Below are 18785 nucleotides of genomic sequence, written 5' to 3' on the forward strand. Positions count from 1 at the left end.
ACGCTGGCTAAACCTTATGAGATACATCAAAATAATGTACTACGGAATTGTATATCTTAAAAAGGCCTAGACAAAAGTCCTCGATGGTATATGTCTATCTCCTAAGGATAACCCCCAGCAACGCCAGTTACACATCAGCTGGTAATGTTATAAAGGCATTAAACGGACTTCACAGTGATAAAATCTCATATATTGAAGGGTATTTAAATTTAAAAACTTTATTGTTATTAATATACAAGGTGTATCAGCACGTATTCGAAAGATTTTACACAGCAATTCGTCAGCATATTTGGAGTAAAACATGTAGATGTCATTTTGCTGTCTTTCAATTAAAAACAAGAACGAAAATTCTAACATATCTCGCCACTCATCAAATCTCTACACATCGCAACGGATCACGTGATATTATCTGTCTCGTTTGTACGGTGCTGCTGGAACGAGATGGAGAGCTTATCACGTGATGCGTTAGGATGAACCCAGTGGCGACGTGTGATGGAAAAATATTTTTATGTTTTTAATTGAAAAAATGTTATCGGACAGCAAAATGATTTCGACATTCTTTACTCCGAATATGCTCGGGAAGCCTTTCGAGTGCATGCTGATACACACTGCATAATTATTTATTTATTTGTTTTATTTTCTATGTCCCTCTATAAGTGGAATATCCAAAAGGACTCAGCAATAAAGGAATGTGGTAGTGACTATCCGTAGATAAAACCTTCACGTAAATCTGAAATAAAACATTAATATTAATTAAAGGCATCGTCTATGCAATATTATTTAAACAAGTTAGTAATCGTACATAATTTGGGAGGAGGGATTGGGTACCGCCACCCCGGGAAACAAATTATTGGATTTACCCCTGCCATAGGTCACCACAAGTGGTTTTCTACGTTTGGTGACTTTGCAGGGGTGCCCGGGTTTGTCTAGGACTTGACGGCGAATTCGTTTGCCCACCTGCTGCGTGGTGGGCTCGATCTGGTTAGATTGGTCGAGGGAGACCTTTTGACCTCACCAGCCGGACTCTCTCGACCCATCGCATTGCAACGAAATGGGAGGGATGGATTCATACATCCGTTACTCCCGGACATATTGACCCCAAGGTTCCTACTCACCCCTCGTACCTTTTTACTTTTCAGAACTTTCTCTCCTTCCTTTACCTAAAAAGACCCTCTACACAGCATCCATAAATATGGCATAGGCCCTGAGAGATTTTTGTTGTGTGAGGAACTAATGTTAAAATATGTACGCTTATATGTATATATAAGGGATATGGGCCATGAATGAACACTATTAGTACGAAACAGCCATATGCGGGCGCAATTGGAACAGTCCGCTCCGGGCACCGAATTGCAAATGCGCCAAGGCGCTGATAATACCCAGTACCTAGCAGTTTAAGACATCGCCCTTGAGAATATTTTTCATAAAAATGACGCTGCACAAAAATACAAATCATTTTAATATTATTGATTACAGTGACCACCTACCTAGACTGTATACTGGGTTTGAAAAGGGGCGCCAACGTTTAACCAGTATCACAACAACCATGTTTCAAGTTTTTTTTGTGACAGCAAAGGGAGATTATGTTGCAGTTCTAAAAACATAAAAAAATATCATAATATCTTACCTCAATAAATGGATAAAGAGTCTCAACACCCTTTGCCTCAAAATATTTTCCGACTTCAAATCTGAATTTATATGTGCCCAATTGGAAGTGTTCCCTGGTGGTAAAGTCAGCGCATCTTCCATCGTCCGAGGAGACACAACTGTTCACCAGTTCCCAGGACTTGTAGAGCTTTGTATCGAGGCGGTACAGCATCACCTCGAGGCCTGCAACAGCCTTTCCCTGGGATATGTCCAAGATGTGGGTGGATATTGGTGGTCTGGGTAATGATGCCATAGTGATGGCTCTGAAATAATGAAAGATTTAAGGAAAATATTGACAAGATGGTCATTCAAAATTAAAATAACCCTTAAACTCGACAATCTGATTTAGCTTGAACCCACTGTACGATTCTGTATTAGCGATGAGTCGTTTATGAGCGAGCAGTACAATTGAGCTATCTCTTTTTGATGAGCCGCATTCGGACGACTCCCGGTGAACCATACCACGGCTCAATTGAACGGTTACTCCTTTTTTATCGTGAGATATTTTATAAAAATAGCGCCATTCAAATTAGCAAGTATTGATTGTTATTACATACTAAGAGACATGAACGGCGTCTGATAGTCTGACAACCAACCAACCAACTACCTAGCATCTTATTATCCTCGTGGTACGAGGTGGCGTACCGGTACAAAGCGTCGTACGATCATTCATATGCTGAGAGCTGGGAGCTGGGAGCCGTATCGGGGAGTCATTTCGGGAGAGTCGTTCCGTGTGAATACAGTATTCTCATTGCTCAAAGGCTCTGAGCTCATGGCTCCCGTTCAATTGAGCCGTTGTTTAATTGAGTCAACTCTTTGAGCTGTACGAAAATATTGAGCTGGTACCGTGACTCCATTCATAACCTGGACTAGACTCATGATATGAAAACATCGGAAGATTCTGTAAGTTTTTTCATCACTTTAGATAGTCTTAAGGCGATGAACTACATGATAATTTAAAATCATGTGTTTTTGGTTTGTAAATTTGGTCGCCTAGAAATGTTTCAGATGCTTTAATTAAATACTGCGAGTAGAACATATCCTGGCCTTTGAAATAATGGAGTATTTTTTAGATAAGTCTTTTTATAAGCCCAGAAAAAAATAATGTATAGGCCTATGAAAACTGCTTTAAAGTTCAAAATCTCCTACTTACGAACCCATTTTTGGTTATGGTTTTATTGTATATTGTGGCAAATTAAGTTATTTATAAAATGATCGAAAAACATTTAAATATTTGTGCCTGAACATCCACAAAATAAAATAAAAGGCACTTTTTGGCCATGTTTTTTTCTTGCATAAATCAAAACCGGTGGATAGTGTAAAGCGGGAATTTAAGCCTTATCGCCATCTACGTAAGGTGTGTTATCGATAGCGGCTCGATTCAAAATATTACACGACGTAGTGCATCGCCTTAAGACGAAAATACGAACAGATTTTCATTTTTACGAAATTGGTATTCAAATACATTATTATCCATTTCCACCGACCTAAATAGTTATTTCTTACAGTAATTATGTTGAAACGATGTGGTCCTTCAATAATCTATGCGTATAAACGAGTATGAATAATAAAAGTTTACAAATAGTTAAAAATCGAATTTGGCCGTTTTTCTTAACCTCACATTGTCACAATTAAATAATTTGCCAACTTTTCGTTACAAGGTAAGTACCTACCTACAGAAATAATATTCACCGTTTGAGAATCGTAATATTTTGTTATTTTATTTTCACTGCTACATATATATTATATAGCTGATACTGTTTGAAAACAGTAATTTTGTGTATTTTGACATTTTGACAGTTTGTATCAGTTTGTATTTCAAAATCTTTCTATGATTTTATTATTATATTTGATTCGAATTATTATTCGCATTTGTTTATGTTGATGAATAAAAGTCTTTAATTATGTAGGCACCTAATACTCATGTTGAAAGTGCGTCTACTTTTTCCTTCTGTCAATTTTGACAACATTATGAACTTTGAAATTTGTAAACCGGCTGTCATTCGGTCGCAATAACTTTTAAAAACAATAACAAACGTTTAAAAGTTAAAAACGTACAATATATACTCACATTTAATGCAGTATAGTTCTCAGAATTACTTAAAATCGCTAATTTAACAAGACAGAACCCACACAACCGCCAACCACGAGAAAATAAACTTGTTTTGTTCTTCAATTACGTACTCGGTACTTTTATAGGTTAAGTAAGTTATCTGCGTTTTTCAGATAAGAACCGCGACAGATAGTGTGATTATTTATCTTTATTTAAACGACGATAATTTATTAAAGTAAATAAGAAGAGATATTTATGCATTTGTGGTTTAGTATTACGTTTGTTTATTCAATTATTTTCTTTTTTGAATATAATATTTTTTCAACTATCTTTTCAAATTATTTATTAAATTTAAAATTATTCATTTTAATCTGTTTTTAACCTTCCAGTGGGCGCGTTGAGAAATTTCCCTTGAGCGGGCGCTTGTCGTAAATTTTACGTCATCGAGTTTTCTCCATGTAAGTGGTGTTTTCTTTATACAAATGTTAGGGAATTTCTTTAAGGATATGAAAAATCATAATAGGCAGTACTTAAAAAAAATTATTTGACTTTCTTAAAAAAAACGAAGCAACACTCTAAACATGTTAATATTTCAAAACAAAATATTTTATCAACCTATTTAGTCAGAATCAATATTCTCATCCCTACAATTGTTACAAAGCACCTCAACTGAAGAATGGTTCTTGCATGTAAAGGACTGGCAATGGCAACACTTCATTGATGCTGAGGATCTTTTCTTATCCAGTGCACATAACCGACAAACACCGCATTTTGGAAAGCTTCTGTTTTCATCTTCTATTATCGGTTCAACTGCCCGACCGTAATTCACTTTGAGAAAAGCATTTATATCTTGCGTTAAATGTTTGACATTTGATTTGACTCTAGCATAGCTCGAAGCTCGATGCTTACGACTAAGTCGTAAGAGTGGGGGAAGCGATAAGGCGTGTCTGTCGTAAATTTTACGACAGCGTGCCCGCTGGAAGGTTAAATAGTTAAGGAAAATTCTTTGATAAATATAGACAGTGTGTATATCAACTATACTAGTAATAACAGAGCTTGCCTTTTAAAGGCAGCTTCATTGATGCTAAAAATGTCGACATCCGAATTGATTCTGTTCAACAGCAAGATTGCTCTCCCCACAGGCATGACCTGCAGGCAAGTTAGTCCTACAGGCTGGGAGATAGAATAGTCTATGTTGTCGGTGACGGAGATTACCATCGGGAACATAGAAATGAATGCTCTCCATGATAGCCGAGATTTCAAACCATCCACAAATCAGTCTGAAGAAATGTGTACATCCCTTCTGACCCGTAAATGGTTCATTCCGAGTATACCCAAAAGAAAGTCATTAGGATAGAGCCACGGGTAGTAGCCATACTCCATCTTGTAGATAAAGGAATTTGAAGCTTGAATCTCTCTCTGACTTCATTGCATACCTTCGCCAAACCAAACGGAACACAATTTCAAGTCTCTGTTTGTTAAGGTACGGACGGACTATTTTATTTTATACAGGTGTATCAGGATTTCGTACCCGACAGACTGTAACAAGCGATTCCTGCGCTTATTTGGAATAAATAATAAAGATTCTCCCTGCATAACTCAGTGAAAAAAGGGGCTCCGTAATCAAACACAGTTAAGATGTTGACAGGACGATTTTTTCAACTGAACTGAAGTACACTAAGTCGGCATAGGAAAGGTAGGAATTGGGTCGGTGGGCAATAATAATATTCATAAAGTAGATCAAAAGGAAAGGTGTAGGTGGTACCAACAGTGCAATATAGTTGTGAATGAGGAATACTTGGAGCAGGTGGATGAGTTTGTGTAGTTAGGGAGTATGTTTACGAGAGATGGAAAGGCTGTAGAGATATTGAAAGAAGGGTAAATGCAGGTAACTCCATTAATGGAGGACTGAACGCAGTTAGCGCTAACAAAAAATTGTCCAAAGAAGCAAAGCTAGCAGTCCACAATGGAGTGCTGGTACCTACCCTGGTGTATGGAAATGAGGCATGGAACTGGCAGAGAAAGGATGAAAGTAGACTGAATGCTGTATAAATGAGATCCCTGAGGTGTATGTGTGGTAAAACCATGTATGATCGTGTGAGAAATGTGGAGATCCGCAAAGAGTGCAAGGCTGATGTAAGCGTAATGATTAAGATCTAGAAAGGGACGCTTAGATGGTTTGGGTATGTAGAGCGAATAAGCAAAGAAAGGAGTGTAAGGAGAATATATGATGCAAATGTGAATGGTTACAGAAGTCGGGGACGCCCGAGGAAGACATGGCACAACAAAGTGAATCAGATACTTGAATCGGGCCATGTCAAAAGTCATAATAACAGAAGAGTATGTTAATGAGGCAAGGAGTGTGTGCCAAAGTAGAGTTGTTTGGCGGTCTATCATATCTGCTTACCCCTGCGGAACAGCATGAAGGTTAGTTAGTTATTTATATATATGTCCAAGGATGATGTTGGTCTTTTAAATTTACTCTTAAATAAATACAATGTAATTATTTTAATATATTTATTTTACACTCATTACAATTAGTTATTAATACAATATTATGAAAGCACTGTTAATAATAATTTCTCGAAGCGCTTGCAGAAATCTAAGTCTAGTTTTTTTGATTAATATTAAATAGTTACATAGGTGAGTCAATACCGCTACAAAATAGGTCTCAAACCACTGAACACAAAATGTTTAGAAGTGTGATCTATACCGATTTGAAATAAAACTGACCTCGCCAATACAGATAATAAAAAATTATGCAAATACTGTAGATAAATAATATTAAACCTGTGGCACTATGGTATCCCCAATCGGAGTATGTTATGAGGCTGGCTGTTCAGATTTGGTCACCAAACACATGGCTAAAGTCATTTCAAGCAACATTTCAACTCTGAATAGTGGTATATAAGTTTCTAAGGTTTATAAATTATAAATTGCATATTCCTATACAAAACATAAATTACAATTACCTCTTGGATAAAATGTCTCTATTGAAACTTTCAGAAAGAAGAATAAGCACAGATTTAATACTGTTACAAAGAATACTACATTTTAAAATTGACTGTCCCGAATTACTTCAATGTATCAATATCCATGTTCCCAAAAAATCATGCCGACATTTCTTACCTTTTTACTTCAATAACACCAGGACACTAGCTTACCAAAATTCTCCGATTCCGAGACTTCACAATCTTTCTGATCTGGGTGATATATTTTATTTGAAAACTAATCTGTATAAATGTTGTATATTCTATCACTTTTATTCTTCTAGACACAAATAGACCTATGTACCCATATAACTTCTCCGCTTCTACTATTTTGTTTTGTTGAATCTTTTAAATTCAATTATATGCGTGAGGATTCATTTTTGCCATTATGTTTACATTCTTCTTTATTGTATTAATTTTTAAGTGTTTACTCTGATACAAAATGCTTGTATTTTTTTTTAAAGAAAAGCCCACTAGGGCGTGTAATAAATAAATAAATAAATATAGACATAGGTTATACTGGTGACTTATTAGACTGGTTAAGACTGCGGTTTGCTAAAACCCTTCAAGCCACAATAATATACAAACTTTACAGGAGACAATAAAAACAAATATTTACAATTCGTAAAACTCATTTAAAATCTTGAAGTTTGTATGAAAGCGGTTATTTGTTTTCGAAATTTTGATGTAAAATATTGCAATTCTATTTATAACTAGCTGTACCCCGCCACGCGTTGCTATGGCTCATTCTCTCTGTGCAGATAGATAAGCAATAGCGCATGTTGCTTTTACGTCCAACAGATGGCGCTACTTTTCAGTAAAAGTATGTTTGTCCAACAGAGGGCGCTGTTTTTCAAAAAAAAGCACATTTTTCCGTCTCAGGTGACATCTATCTAATACAGGTATAAAAAAACGCATGCGTATTCAAATGCAAAGTTGTGTCAAAATTTCAAAGCAATCGGTGAATATCTTTCAGAGATTTAAGATTTTTAACAAAAGAAAATTAAGGCGATGCCATACGTAGTAATGCAAAATCATGTGTTTTTGGTTTGAAAATTTGATCGCCTAGAAATGTTTCAGATGCTTTCATTAAATACTGCGAGTAGAATACATCTTGGCCTTTGCAACAATCGAGTATTTTTTAGATAAGTCTTTTTATAAGCTCAGAAAAAAATAATGTATAAGGCCTATGAAAACTGCTTTAAAGTTTAAAATCTCCTACTTACGGTTACGAACCCATTTTCGGTTATGATTTTACTGTATAATGTGGCAAATTAAGTTATTTATAAAATGATCGAAAAAAAAAAATATATTTATGCCTGAACATCCACAAAATAAAATAAAAGGCACTTTTTGGCCATGTTTTTTTCTTGCATCAAAACAGGCGGATGGTGTTAAGCGGGAATTTATACCTTATCGCCATCTACGTAAGGGTTGTTATTGATAGCGGCTCAATTTAAAATACTACACGATGTAGTGCATCGCCTTAACATTTTTATTTATGTATCGAAAGTATACTAAAAAAGTTGTTTTCAAATCTAGGCTCAGCGAATTTTTGAAACTACATAATAAATTTTTCATTAGTACAATTTTTTAAACAAACATGTGGTCTATCTTACAAAAACAAACCTGAAATGAGGCGAGAATTACTTGATAAAATATTACCGCACACAACTTCCTTCCACAATCATAGATAATAAAAACAAAGGAGATGTGCCATGAACCATTATTAACATGAAATCGTACAAGTCAAATAACAACCTCTGATTGCGAGATAGATCATATGTAGAATGAAGGTATTGATATAAGAACAGTAGCATGAAAGCGTTGCCAACATTGTTCACCCATACTACTGCAAAACGCATCTATACAAATCTCAAGTATGCCCAACAATTGATCTTGAGAGCCACCTCTGGGCTGGAGCCCCGCAATACTTGATAAACCTACTCGTTTCTGTGCAAAAGACGGCTGTCTGTCTTATTGACAACCATTGTTAACAGACCAATTGCCTGATCTAATGCACAGACGCAATGTGGGCATGCTGAGTCCATTCTACAGGTATTTTAATAAAGCCTGCTCTAAGAAGCTAGCATCATTGATCCCGGTGCACTTGAAACTTGGCGTATATGAGCGGAACACTCGTTCACAGTTGATGTTGGCTTCATGAGGCCGTTTTTTTCGACTCGTTTTTGTATGTGTTACGAGCTACCGGCATCTGTTTTTCCTCCTTCATATAATCCGAACCTCTTCAAGACCCGCATTAATAAATCCCTTCCTACTGCCCCTACCTTAACCCATCTCACAACGCTGCCCAACCGGGTGGCGATATAGTTCCCATGCCTTTACACTGTACAGACAGGGGCGTTCATGTGACGTGAACATTAAAAAAAAAATGTATGCGCAACCACGCCTCGTCTTTATTTTTATCTAAACACCAAACCATAACACTCATTGTCACTTTGATAGTAGTGCAGTTTGGTCGTAGCTCGGCGACGGTCCACTTCCATCGCACATCTCTCTTTGTTTCTATTAGCAATGGTCTCAATGAACATGTTGCAAGCATTGTTTGTGACAACTTATCAATAATCTTACAAGACTGAAATCTGAAGTGAGTTAATTCAAGCAGGCAGTGTCACAACGAGCATGTTACAAGCATTGTTTGTGACAACGGCTATAGCCATAATCCTACAAATATCTTACAAGACAGAAAAATTCAATTGAGTTACTGAAGCATGTCTCCATTTAGTGTCACAACGAGCATGTTTCAAGCATTGTTTGTGACAACGGCCATAGCCGTAATCCTAGATGCCACGGTTATTAAATATGTCAATTTAATGTCACAATGAATGCGTTAATAGAAGATCAAAAGATTGCCACAATAGCTCAATGGTTTAGAGCAGTTGCCCAGTTAGGTTAGGTTAGAAAAAATTAACTGAATCAACACAACATTAAACTTTTTTAGAAAGACAGAAATTCGCGGGTTACAAATAACCTAAAAATATTTTTTAAACTCCTACTACGATCATTATAGTGGAAAGATGTTGCTTGTGCAATGATGGACGACTTAGCGAGTCTAGGAATTGAACCCACTACGTCTGGGTGGGAAACCGACGCATTTTTCACTCAGCCACTGACAGATCTGATTAGATTGTCACTTTAGAAAATTCTACATTATGTGTACATTTAATAAGTGGTATTCTACTAGTAATGGTAATGTAAATATTACAACACTTTGATACAAAAATTCAATTAGAGGCCAAAAAAAGTTATTCCTCATTCAGTCTACACAAACTTTAAAATTCTACGCACAGATTCAGGTTGCGGTGTTTCGCAGAAATTCAAATGTAACATACAATCATCAAATGGCCAATCAGCGCCATTTTGTTTATTTTTTACATTTGAAAGGTCCCCGTTAAACGCTAATTCTAGGGCAATTTCAGCTTTTTATCAAATTGTGATCAGCTGATATGCATAACAACATGACAGTCGTGCTTTTCTGATAATCAAAATTTGTTCAAAAGCTGAAACAAACGGGATTGGCCATTATTTAACCCTCCCTTACGGTGCTAGAAAATCCCTCGAGCTCCGTTGCTGTATATTCAGTACGCAGCGTACACATTTAGAATTTTTAAGTTGGATAAAAAGTTTACATTTATAACTTACGTTAATCATTTTATCAATAGTACACACAGGCATAAGTTAAATATTACGTGTTGGTGCTGAAAACGAGGAAAAATTGGCCACGCATAAAATGCATGATACATCCGTTACAGCTGGCAGACCGCAAGCTATTGTTGACGATCACGCATCGCGGCATGGTGAACGAAACGCCTTTCTCACTGACTACCGCACCACTCTGCAAGTTAACAGCCATAGGTATATATATCAACTAAATTTTTCCCAATTTATCTAAAAAACAATTTTTTTCTGTTACATTCGATAGACACTTATACTATATTTTAATTATTTTATCTGATACATAACTGTATTGCTGAAGAACGTCTAAAATATGAACGCTGTGTTTAGTATATTTACAGAGATATTTAAATAATTAGAGACACATCACATCAGTTGACAGCACCGGCGAGGAAGGTTTAACCGGTAGGAGCCGGCAAGAATATTCAATAAATAAAAATACATTTTTTGTTAAGGCCAACATGAAAACAATACCATACTTGATAAAGTTACATTTTAATTTTTGTTTAACAAACCCAGTAGAAGTAATAACCAAAGGCAAAATGAATTAATAAGGTCGACACTCCAATTGCATTGCTTCGTGACGTGCGTAAGCACAATTCATAAACACTGAAATTGCAGGACTTCAGCTCCTAAGGGTTAGTGACAATGTTACAACCCAATCTTAAATATACTGGCAACATTGTTAATAAATTCTTTACTCAATACTTCTACTCTAGAACAATTCTTACAAGATTACTCTACACATTTCATTGCAATCTGCAATACGATTTCTACACATTTTAGGCCGGTTGAAAACATACTTGCTTCGATCTTCTTTTAGGTTAAACACTATTGTTAGTGGGTATTTCAACACCTCTGAGTAAATTGTTGATTAGCGCCATAGATTATCTGTTTCACCATCTCTGTGTGATACTACACGTCAAGTAAATGCCTGTTTTTACTGCCATGTTAATCCTATCATTGAATTTACAAAATAAAGACAAACATCCCCTGGTTACGAATAACCTGACAATATTTGACAATCTCCTACTACCACCACAGTAAACGGAAAATATTGCTTGTATTGTGATGGAGGATTAGCCAGCTGAGGAATTGAACACGCTACACCTGGGTGGAACCCAAACACGATGCCAACTCAGCCATAGGTCATTAAAGTGACTTGACGAGTATTTACTCAACAGTTTACTCAGAAGTAATGAAATACACCCTAAATTAATTAATCAATTACATTCATAGATATAAAAATAAATTATTGGGAGTTTGTTAAAAATATTATTTATATCTGTTATAATTTTTATTCTGTTAATATCTATAATGTAGCATTAAACAAAACACATTATTTAAAATTATTATGGAACAAACAATTGGTGTCTCATTTATTGACAGTTAAATGGATATCTCAAAGCTCCATAACTTGTGATGGAAATGGCACTGCAAGCTAAAAATAGTTCTTAATTAATACAGTGTATATATTAAATCAGTGATGCACAATCCATTTAGTAACGTTTACCTGTTTATCAAACTTTCACAGATCGCAGAGTATATTTTTTTTTGTGACTGGATAACTCATCAAATTGACAATTGAACACACCTTTAAAAAATGATATAAAGTCATGAAAAGTTATAAAAAAATAATTAACATTTTACACTGTTTTTGTTTCATCACTTTTCATGACTCATCACAATGACAATTCAACACACCTTAAAAAGTGATATAAAGTCTTGAAAAGTGATGAAAAAATCATTAAAATATTTAGGCTTGTTTTTGTTTCATCACTTTACATGACTCATCAAAATGACAATTCAACACACCTTTAAAAAGTGATATAAAGTCATGAAAAGTGATGAAACAAAAACAAGCTTAAATAGGTTTTAATGACTTTATATCACTTTAAAGGTGTGTAGAATTTTCATTGTGTCGAGTTATCATGGAATCATATTTTTACATTAACTCAACACAGGAAGCCCTGAGGAAATAAATTTCTTCAGGGACTATTTCATCTTTGAGGATGTTGTGTATAGAGTCTTTTTTTTTAAGAAAGGGGAGTTCTTGGAAGGAAAAGGTATGAGGGGTGGATAGGAATCCAGGAGCGACGAAAGTATGAATCCATCCCTCCCACTACGAGACCTGAACCTGAACCTCCCAAATAGATTTTGGGAACTTAGAACCATTTATTTTTCCATATATTTGGCGAGAAATCTCAAATAGGCACACTACCAACAAATCGAATTTATTTAGGACACGGGGTATTAGAGAAAGCTACAAGCCAAAAATTTGTATATTCTTGGTATACCTTATATTGTAGGTGATAAGCATTAAAATCGCTTGACAAACGGAGACTAGAAACGTTCGAATTCAAGCAAAAAACTGTTTTTTATTTATTTTGTAAATAATTTTAAAAGAAAGCAAAAAAGTTAATCAAGTGAAACTGTCAGAGATAATCTTAGCTATAATACTGTATTTTTTTTAAGTTGTTTCCTTTATGGGTTCATACATTTCTATTGAAAAAATGTTTTTTTTAGTAGTTTGCATTTATATTTTTTATGGAGTAATTTATTTTTTTATTTGTATTCTACTCAAGCGAAACGATAGTAAAACCTTCAATTTATCTAAACTTATTTTTCGGTATTCATAATGTACACCAATTCGTTGTAAAGATTAATCAAAATAATGATTTAGCATTAAGCTTCGCCTTAACAAAAAAATCGTGTTTCATATGTTTGATAGCAGGTAAGTGGGCCAACTTTAAATAAGGCAAGAAATGGGTTTGCGGGCCGTTGGTTGTGCATCTCTGTAATACAGGAACTCTAAGATATCACACAGGTATAATATATTTCATGATATTATATATAGGTTGACTATTTATTATGTGTATTTAAGAAATTTATAACATGCTGTAAAAATTGTACTTGGACCCTGCAGTTAAAACCGGGCTGTTATGGTAGGAACGAAACTGATGTATATGAGATCTTTGCACAATCACAAATTACTAGCCATAATATAATGTTAAATTGCTAAGGACAATAAAACATGTTTGTAAATATAAAACAAATTAAATGGAAGTGACTGTTATAAGCTGATAATAATACTTCTGTCGGAAAGTAAGATGGAAATGGTGCTATTAGGCACACACAAAAAACTTTTCAAATTTCTTTACGCCATACCTCACTGTTTGAGAGTTTTTGCTAAATGCGATAAAACAAGTTACATGTAAATTTCAAAACTCCATATCTCAAGACGGAAGTGAGTTGCAAGCTGAAAATACTTCTGTCAAAAGTATGGAAATGGCGCTGTTCGGCAAACAGAAAAACTTTTCAAATTTCATGATGCCAGACTCACTGTTCGAGAGGTTTGGCCACATGGGATAAAACAAGTTAAATGGAAATTTCAATGCTCCATATCTCATGACGGATGTGACTGCTGCAAGCTTAAAACACTTCTGTCTAAAAGTAAGATGGAAATGGCGCTTTTCTGCAAACAGAAAAACTTTTCAAATTTCATGATGCCAGGCCTCACAGTTCGAGAGGTTTTGCTCAACAGATAAATAGATTTCTGCTTTATAGTTAAAGTTAAAATGCGAAAGCAATAATTATTCTTTGTTGCTTAGCTACAAGATTTTTATGCATCTATTTATGCTAGCAAAAATAATTACGCTATAAATATATACATATTTTACAGCGATAAGCAATACATATTATCACAACATTTCTAAGGCTAAATTTATTCTTTAATTATTTTTCATAAGAATAAAAATATACTATTTTGGCTAGTTTTTCCGCGTAATATGGAAGAATTCAATATGTAATAATTTCTTAAGTAGATTGTGCTACAAATGTTGAATTTTATTTATTTATCATCAATATAAATTAATAACATATGAAACTACTGCATCCCTAATTGGGATATGTCATGAGCTGAAGGACGTGGTAAAGTGGAAGTACCTGACTATTCAGGTCTGGAGGTCTAGCATGGACAAGTGATAAAGCCCTATGTCAAAACGATATTGACGAAATCCCTCATCTATGGTCAGTTAGATTCTGACAGTCGATAGACAAAAGCGGCTGCTTTCAGCGCGGCATCCAAGGTGTCCATTGATGTATTATACTAGATTAGCCCTGTCTAGTTATATTCATTTTTAAAATAACGCCACGTAGCGTACGTCACAAATATGGAGATGAACTTAACAACCCAACTCTGTTTAAACTCTTTGTACAAGCGTTCAAACTCGTAAGCGAAGCCACGGAGAATTTGTTCTCAGAGGTGTTGTAATATGGACATAATTCAAATTTAAATATTTGGAACTGGGTTATTTTTGTGATTGAAAAAATGAACTTGCCCAGCATAGCTGAGAAGCAAAATAGCTTACTCTAGACCAGGGGTCTCCAAACTACGGCCCGCGGGCCGTATCCGGCCCGCCAGTGTCTTCCATCCGGCCCGCGACATCTTATGACCAGTGTCATCAAGGACCCGCGACAGCTAATGGCTAAGACCTTGCTCAGAAGGGGCGAAAACTCCGCGAATTTTTTCATGCGAATAAATAAATATGCTCGTTGGCGAGGTACTTGGCACCAATACATTGCGTCCACAAGTATCGCGCGAATATATCGAGAGGATTTTTTTGAAAAATCTTTATTTGATTCGCAATGATATCAAGGTCTGAGAAACGAGTATCAAAAATTTGTCTTTTGTCTACCCCCCCCCCCTCCCTAGGACAGAAAATATGGGTGTCTAGAAATTAAAACGGTTTTGGCACTCTGAACTCACTGGAGTAGTCAATGTGGCCCTCCGGCTGAAAAGTTTGGAGACCCCTGCTCTAGACCAACAAAAGGTTAAAACGCAATGCACAGTGCCCATTTCGCATTGCGACACAATGCGTGGGCCTTTTCATAAATGTGCACGTGAACCAAACCAAAATTGTGTTGGGGTTATTTTTAAATGATTATGCCGTGTCTAGTCTAATTTAGTCTATGAAGGTGTCAGATAAGCAGACAATATGCACAACTTTTTGGATAACGTCGTTCGTTATGCAAAATAATTCGCTAATTAATAAATGCAGGTGAACTAACTAAGCTCTTAGAACTGAAAGAAATTGTATACACAATCCATAGACTTAATTATACATCTAAGACGCGATCAATTGATTCCGTTCCAGCCTGGAGAAACAAAAGCTTTTAGTTATGACTTCATGAACTAATTAACTCCGTATTTTCGTCAAAAACTAAATTCGGACTGCCAATGTAAATTAAAGATATTATTTCAATTCAACATTGTCAATTTATTAGTATTTTTAACTTTTACCTAGCCGTCTGACGAATGAAAATACTTCCAGTGCTGCCGGCATATATGGAGATTGGTCTGGCTATCACAGCACAAACGTACTCAGAAAATTGGTAGTTACGCCTATCGATCAAATATTGTAAAGTCATCGATTTCACTATGCTAGACCCCCCGGTCACTAAGCACGGCTATTGCCATATTAAGCAACGTTTCGATTCTGAGTGGCAGTTTTTCATCCGAGCAATACTGAAAGTATCGTTCACTCTAATAATAGGATACACGGATTTGCATTGAAAATATTTTTGTTTGAAACACTATAAACTATTTTGAATTTTTATAGGATATAGGATTAAAAAACTAGCTAAGGATAGGTACATAATTTAGAGGTAGAATTTTACTGGGTTTTAAATTGAAAATTCATATGTACTTATATTAACATGAAAAAAAAGTTTAGTCATCTATTCAATACTATGTATTACCTATATATACTGACCTGAACACAGCACTCGTACAGATGCATTATGTTTGAAACTTGTCATTCGACTTCATAGAAGAATATTTTTTAGTGAAATTGAAAAAAAGTCAATGAAGCAAGGAGTGTGTCGGAGTGGATTTGTGTGGCGTTTCGCTCCCGACAATCACCCTGTATCATATTATGCCTTCTACGATAAAGCCATTAACCTTTACAACGCTGGCCTTTTCAACTTCATGAATCACATAAGCTACATACGTGTACGGCAATAGCCGCCGATGGATCATTTATGTGACGGCCGCAAAGATAAGGTTAAAATATATATATCCAGTACTCTCTCAATAATTCGCCACCCGAAAAACCTGGCAAGTTTCCAATTGCAATGGTGAAAGTGATAGATTATAGTAATACATACAAAATATGCTAAAAATGAAAATAGGTATTTCGTAAAATCACCGCTATCTTTCGTAAAGTTTTAATTTTTCGTTATTAAAAGTTAAGGTGCTGTGGGTGTGTATGAAAGTGGTAGAGAGAGAAAAATAAATGTTATTCATGAAATGGCAGATCTCGTTAATCAATGACGATAATAATTGAGAATAAGGAAGTCACTGAGTTCGTAATGGAAGGTTTGCTCGAAGAGAAGAGGAGTATGGAGGTGCTTTAATCTTCCTATGTTCCTCAATCGACACCGTGCCGGCGGAGGCTCTGGCGGTGCAAGGGGCCGGAGACGAGGGTCGGTCTCGGAAGACCATCGCAACGTAGGCTGGAGACGCAAGTGACACATGTTGGCCTCGGAATGCTGGCGTCGGGCACGGCTGGAACGCACGTGTCATCAGTAGCGATTGTAGCTCGGTTCGTGCGGCTGAGAACGAATGAGTACTTGACTGTCGGCTGGCGCTTGCACATCATTTATGTAGGCGCTCCTGCGGTGCAGTGTCTTGGAGAACGTCCCCAAAGAGTCCAAGCTTTCAAAGGGCGTTGTATTATCTCTTCACGTCTAAAAGAAGTCTGCGTAATTTGATGATCTTCTAGTAGTCGGTCTATGATTCACAGTGCAGTTGCAGGGTTGCCAGAGCGGCGAATCTGCAGCCGGGCTGTCACTGTGTCATGTTTACGCTTGCGGGAAGACACCATTTCGTTAATTAAATTTTCTTTAAATGACGCAGAACGAAATGAACAGAAACACGACAGTTTCTAGAATACAGAGAAATAACTAAAAACAACAATAATAATTAGTGTAACGATCAGCTCTAGCAAGCTACATGGCGGTAAAGAAACTGACTGCGTAACCAACCTATCAGTGTACAAAGCTAGGCACTTGAATCTAAGCACGCTGCAGACTACTGAATTTGATATACGAATACCGGCCAATTATAGAGCTTGATTTTGGGCTTTCAAGTAGTAAAAATAATGACGGTTTATAGTAGTTGTCAGATAATGGAGCGGCAGATTACTGAGAGAGTACTTGTGTTGCAAAAATTTTACATAAAACAAATAAATACCATATGTACAAAAATGCAAATGAAAAATAAGGCAAATGAAAATAAAAAAAATCATATAAATATTAGTGGACTATCATTTATTTCACTGTTTACGTTATAAATGTAATAAGACAAACTTAAAATCATGTAATTTGTCGCATTATTTACGGGTAAGCACATTTTAAATGGGATTATTACAACCTTAGATTACATAGCCGTAAAAGATGTAGCGTAAGGATGAAATTACATAACCAAAATCAGCTTCCAAGATGGCCAAATGCCACATTTATAAAATCAGACATGTTATCTAGTTAAAATTCAGAGAAATCTTCACCCTGCAGGCTGCAGTCTAGAATAACTCAGTCTAGATAAGCTCAGAATCACACTTTTTATGCTTTTACAGGAAAGTAATGAATTTTACTAAAAAAATTATAATAAATCAAAACAATGTTTTTTGAATCTCCTATTGAGAGAAGTGTTCAAAGAAGTTGATCACTGTAAACATAAATTGGTTTTATATATCCTACTCAATATTAGCGAGCTTTTAATTTAAATTAATTTAACTATTTTACATTGATTTTCACTGTATTTAAATGAAAGCATTTGGCAGCCTAAAATGGCGACCATCTTGAAAACATGACTACACAAAATGGCCGACAGTGCAGCACATCTTCTTTTGTTCTTTCCAACGCTACAATGTTCATTGTGGGATTGGCTTACTATAAAAATATTATGTATATAATATTTGTATGAATAATGTACATGGATATAAAATATATATCTTGCAAAGTTACAATGATTATATCTGTATGTTTAAGCTACAGTTATGGAAGAATAAACTAATATTGCACAAACTTGTGTACATTTACACCAACGCTGTGTACATTTACACCAACATTGTGTACATTTACACCAACATTGTGTAGATTTACACCAACATTGTGTACATTTACACCAACGTTGTGTAGATTTACACCAAAGTTGTGTACATTTACACCAACGTTGTGTACATTTACACAAACGTTGTGTACATTTAGGTTGAGGTCATTCTTCTAGACATTGGACTGCTAGTCTAAGTTACAAAGACATAAAAAAGCAAATTGGCCATACATCGATTGTCAAAAAACATGGATAAAAATTATTAATTGACAAAAATTTCAATGTA

At 35.6% G+C, this 18785-nt stretch overlaps 1 protein-coding gene across 1 annotated transcript; it reads right to left on the reverse strand.

Annotated features, from left to right (window-relative positions):
* Positions 1-209: 209 nt before the first annotated feature.
* On the reverse strand, positions 210-3846 carry LOC149409925 (5-hydroxyisourate hydrolase). Its single transcript, XM_089649183.1, has 3 exons — positions 3719-3846; positions 1628-1910; positions 210-730 (listed from the first exon to the last, which is right to left on the reverse strand). Exons 2-3 carry the CDS (start codon positions 1898-1900, stop codon positions 641-643), a joined length of 363 nt encoding a protein of 120 aa, XP_089505309.1. The 5' UTR covers positions 1901-1910; positions 3719-3846; the 3' UTR covers positions 210-640.
* Between the last annotated feature and the right edge of the window lie 14939 nt (positions 3847-18785).

The sequence above is a fragment of the Hesperophylax consimilis genome, chromosome 29 (assembly GCF_061612785.1).
Source record: "Hesperophylax consimilis isolate HC1 chromosome 29, BYU_Hcon_1.0, whole genome shotgun sequence".
Classification (NCBI taxonomy): domain Eukaryota; kingdom Metazoa; phylum Arthropoda; class Insecta; order Trichoptera; family Limnephilidae; genus Hesperophylax; species Hesperophylax consimilis.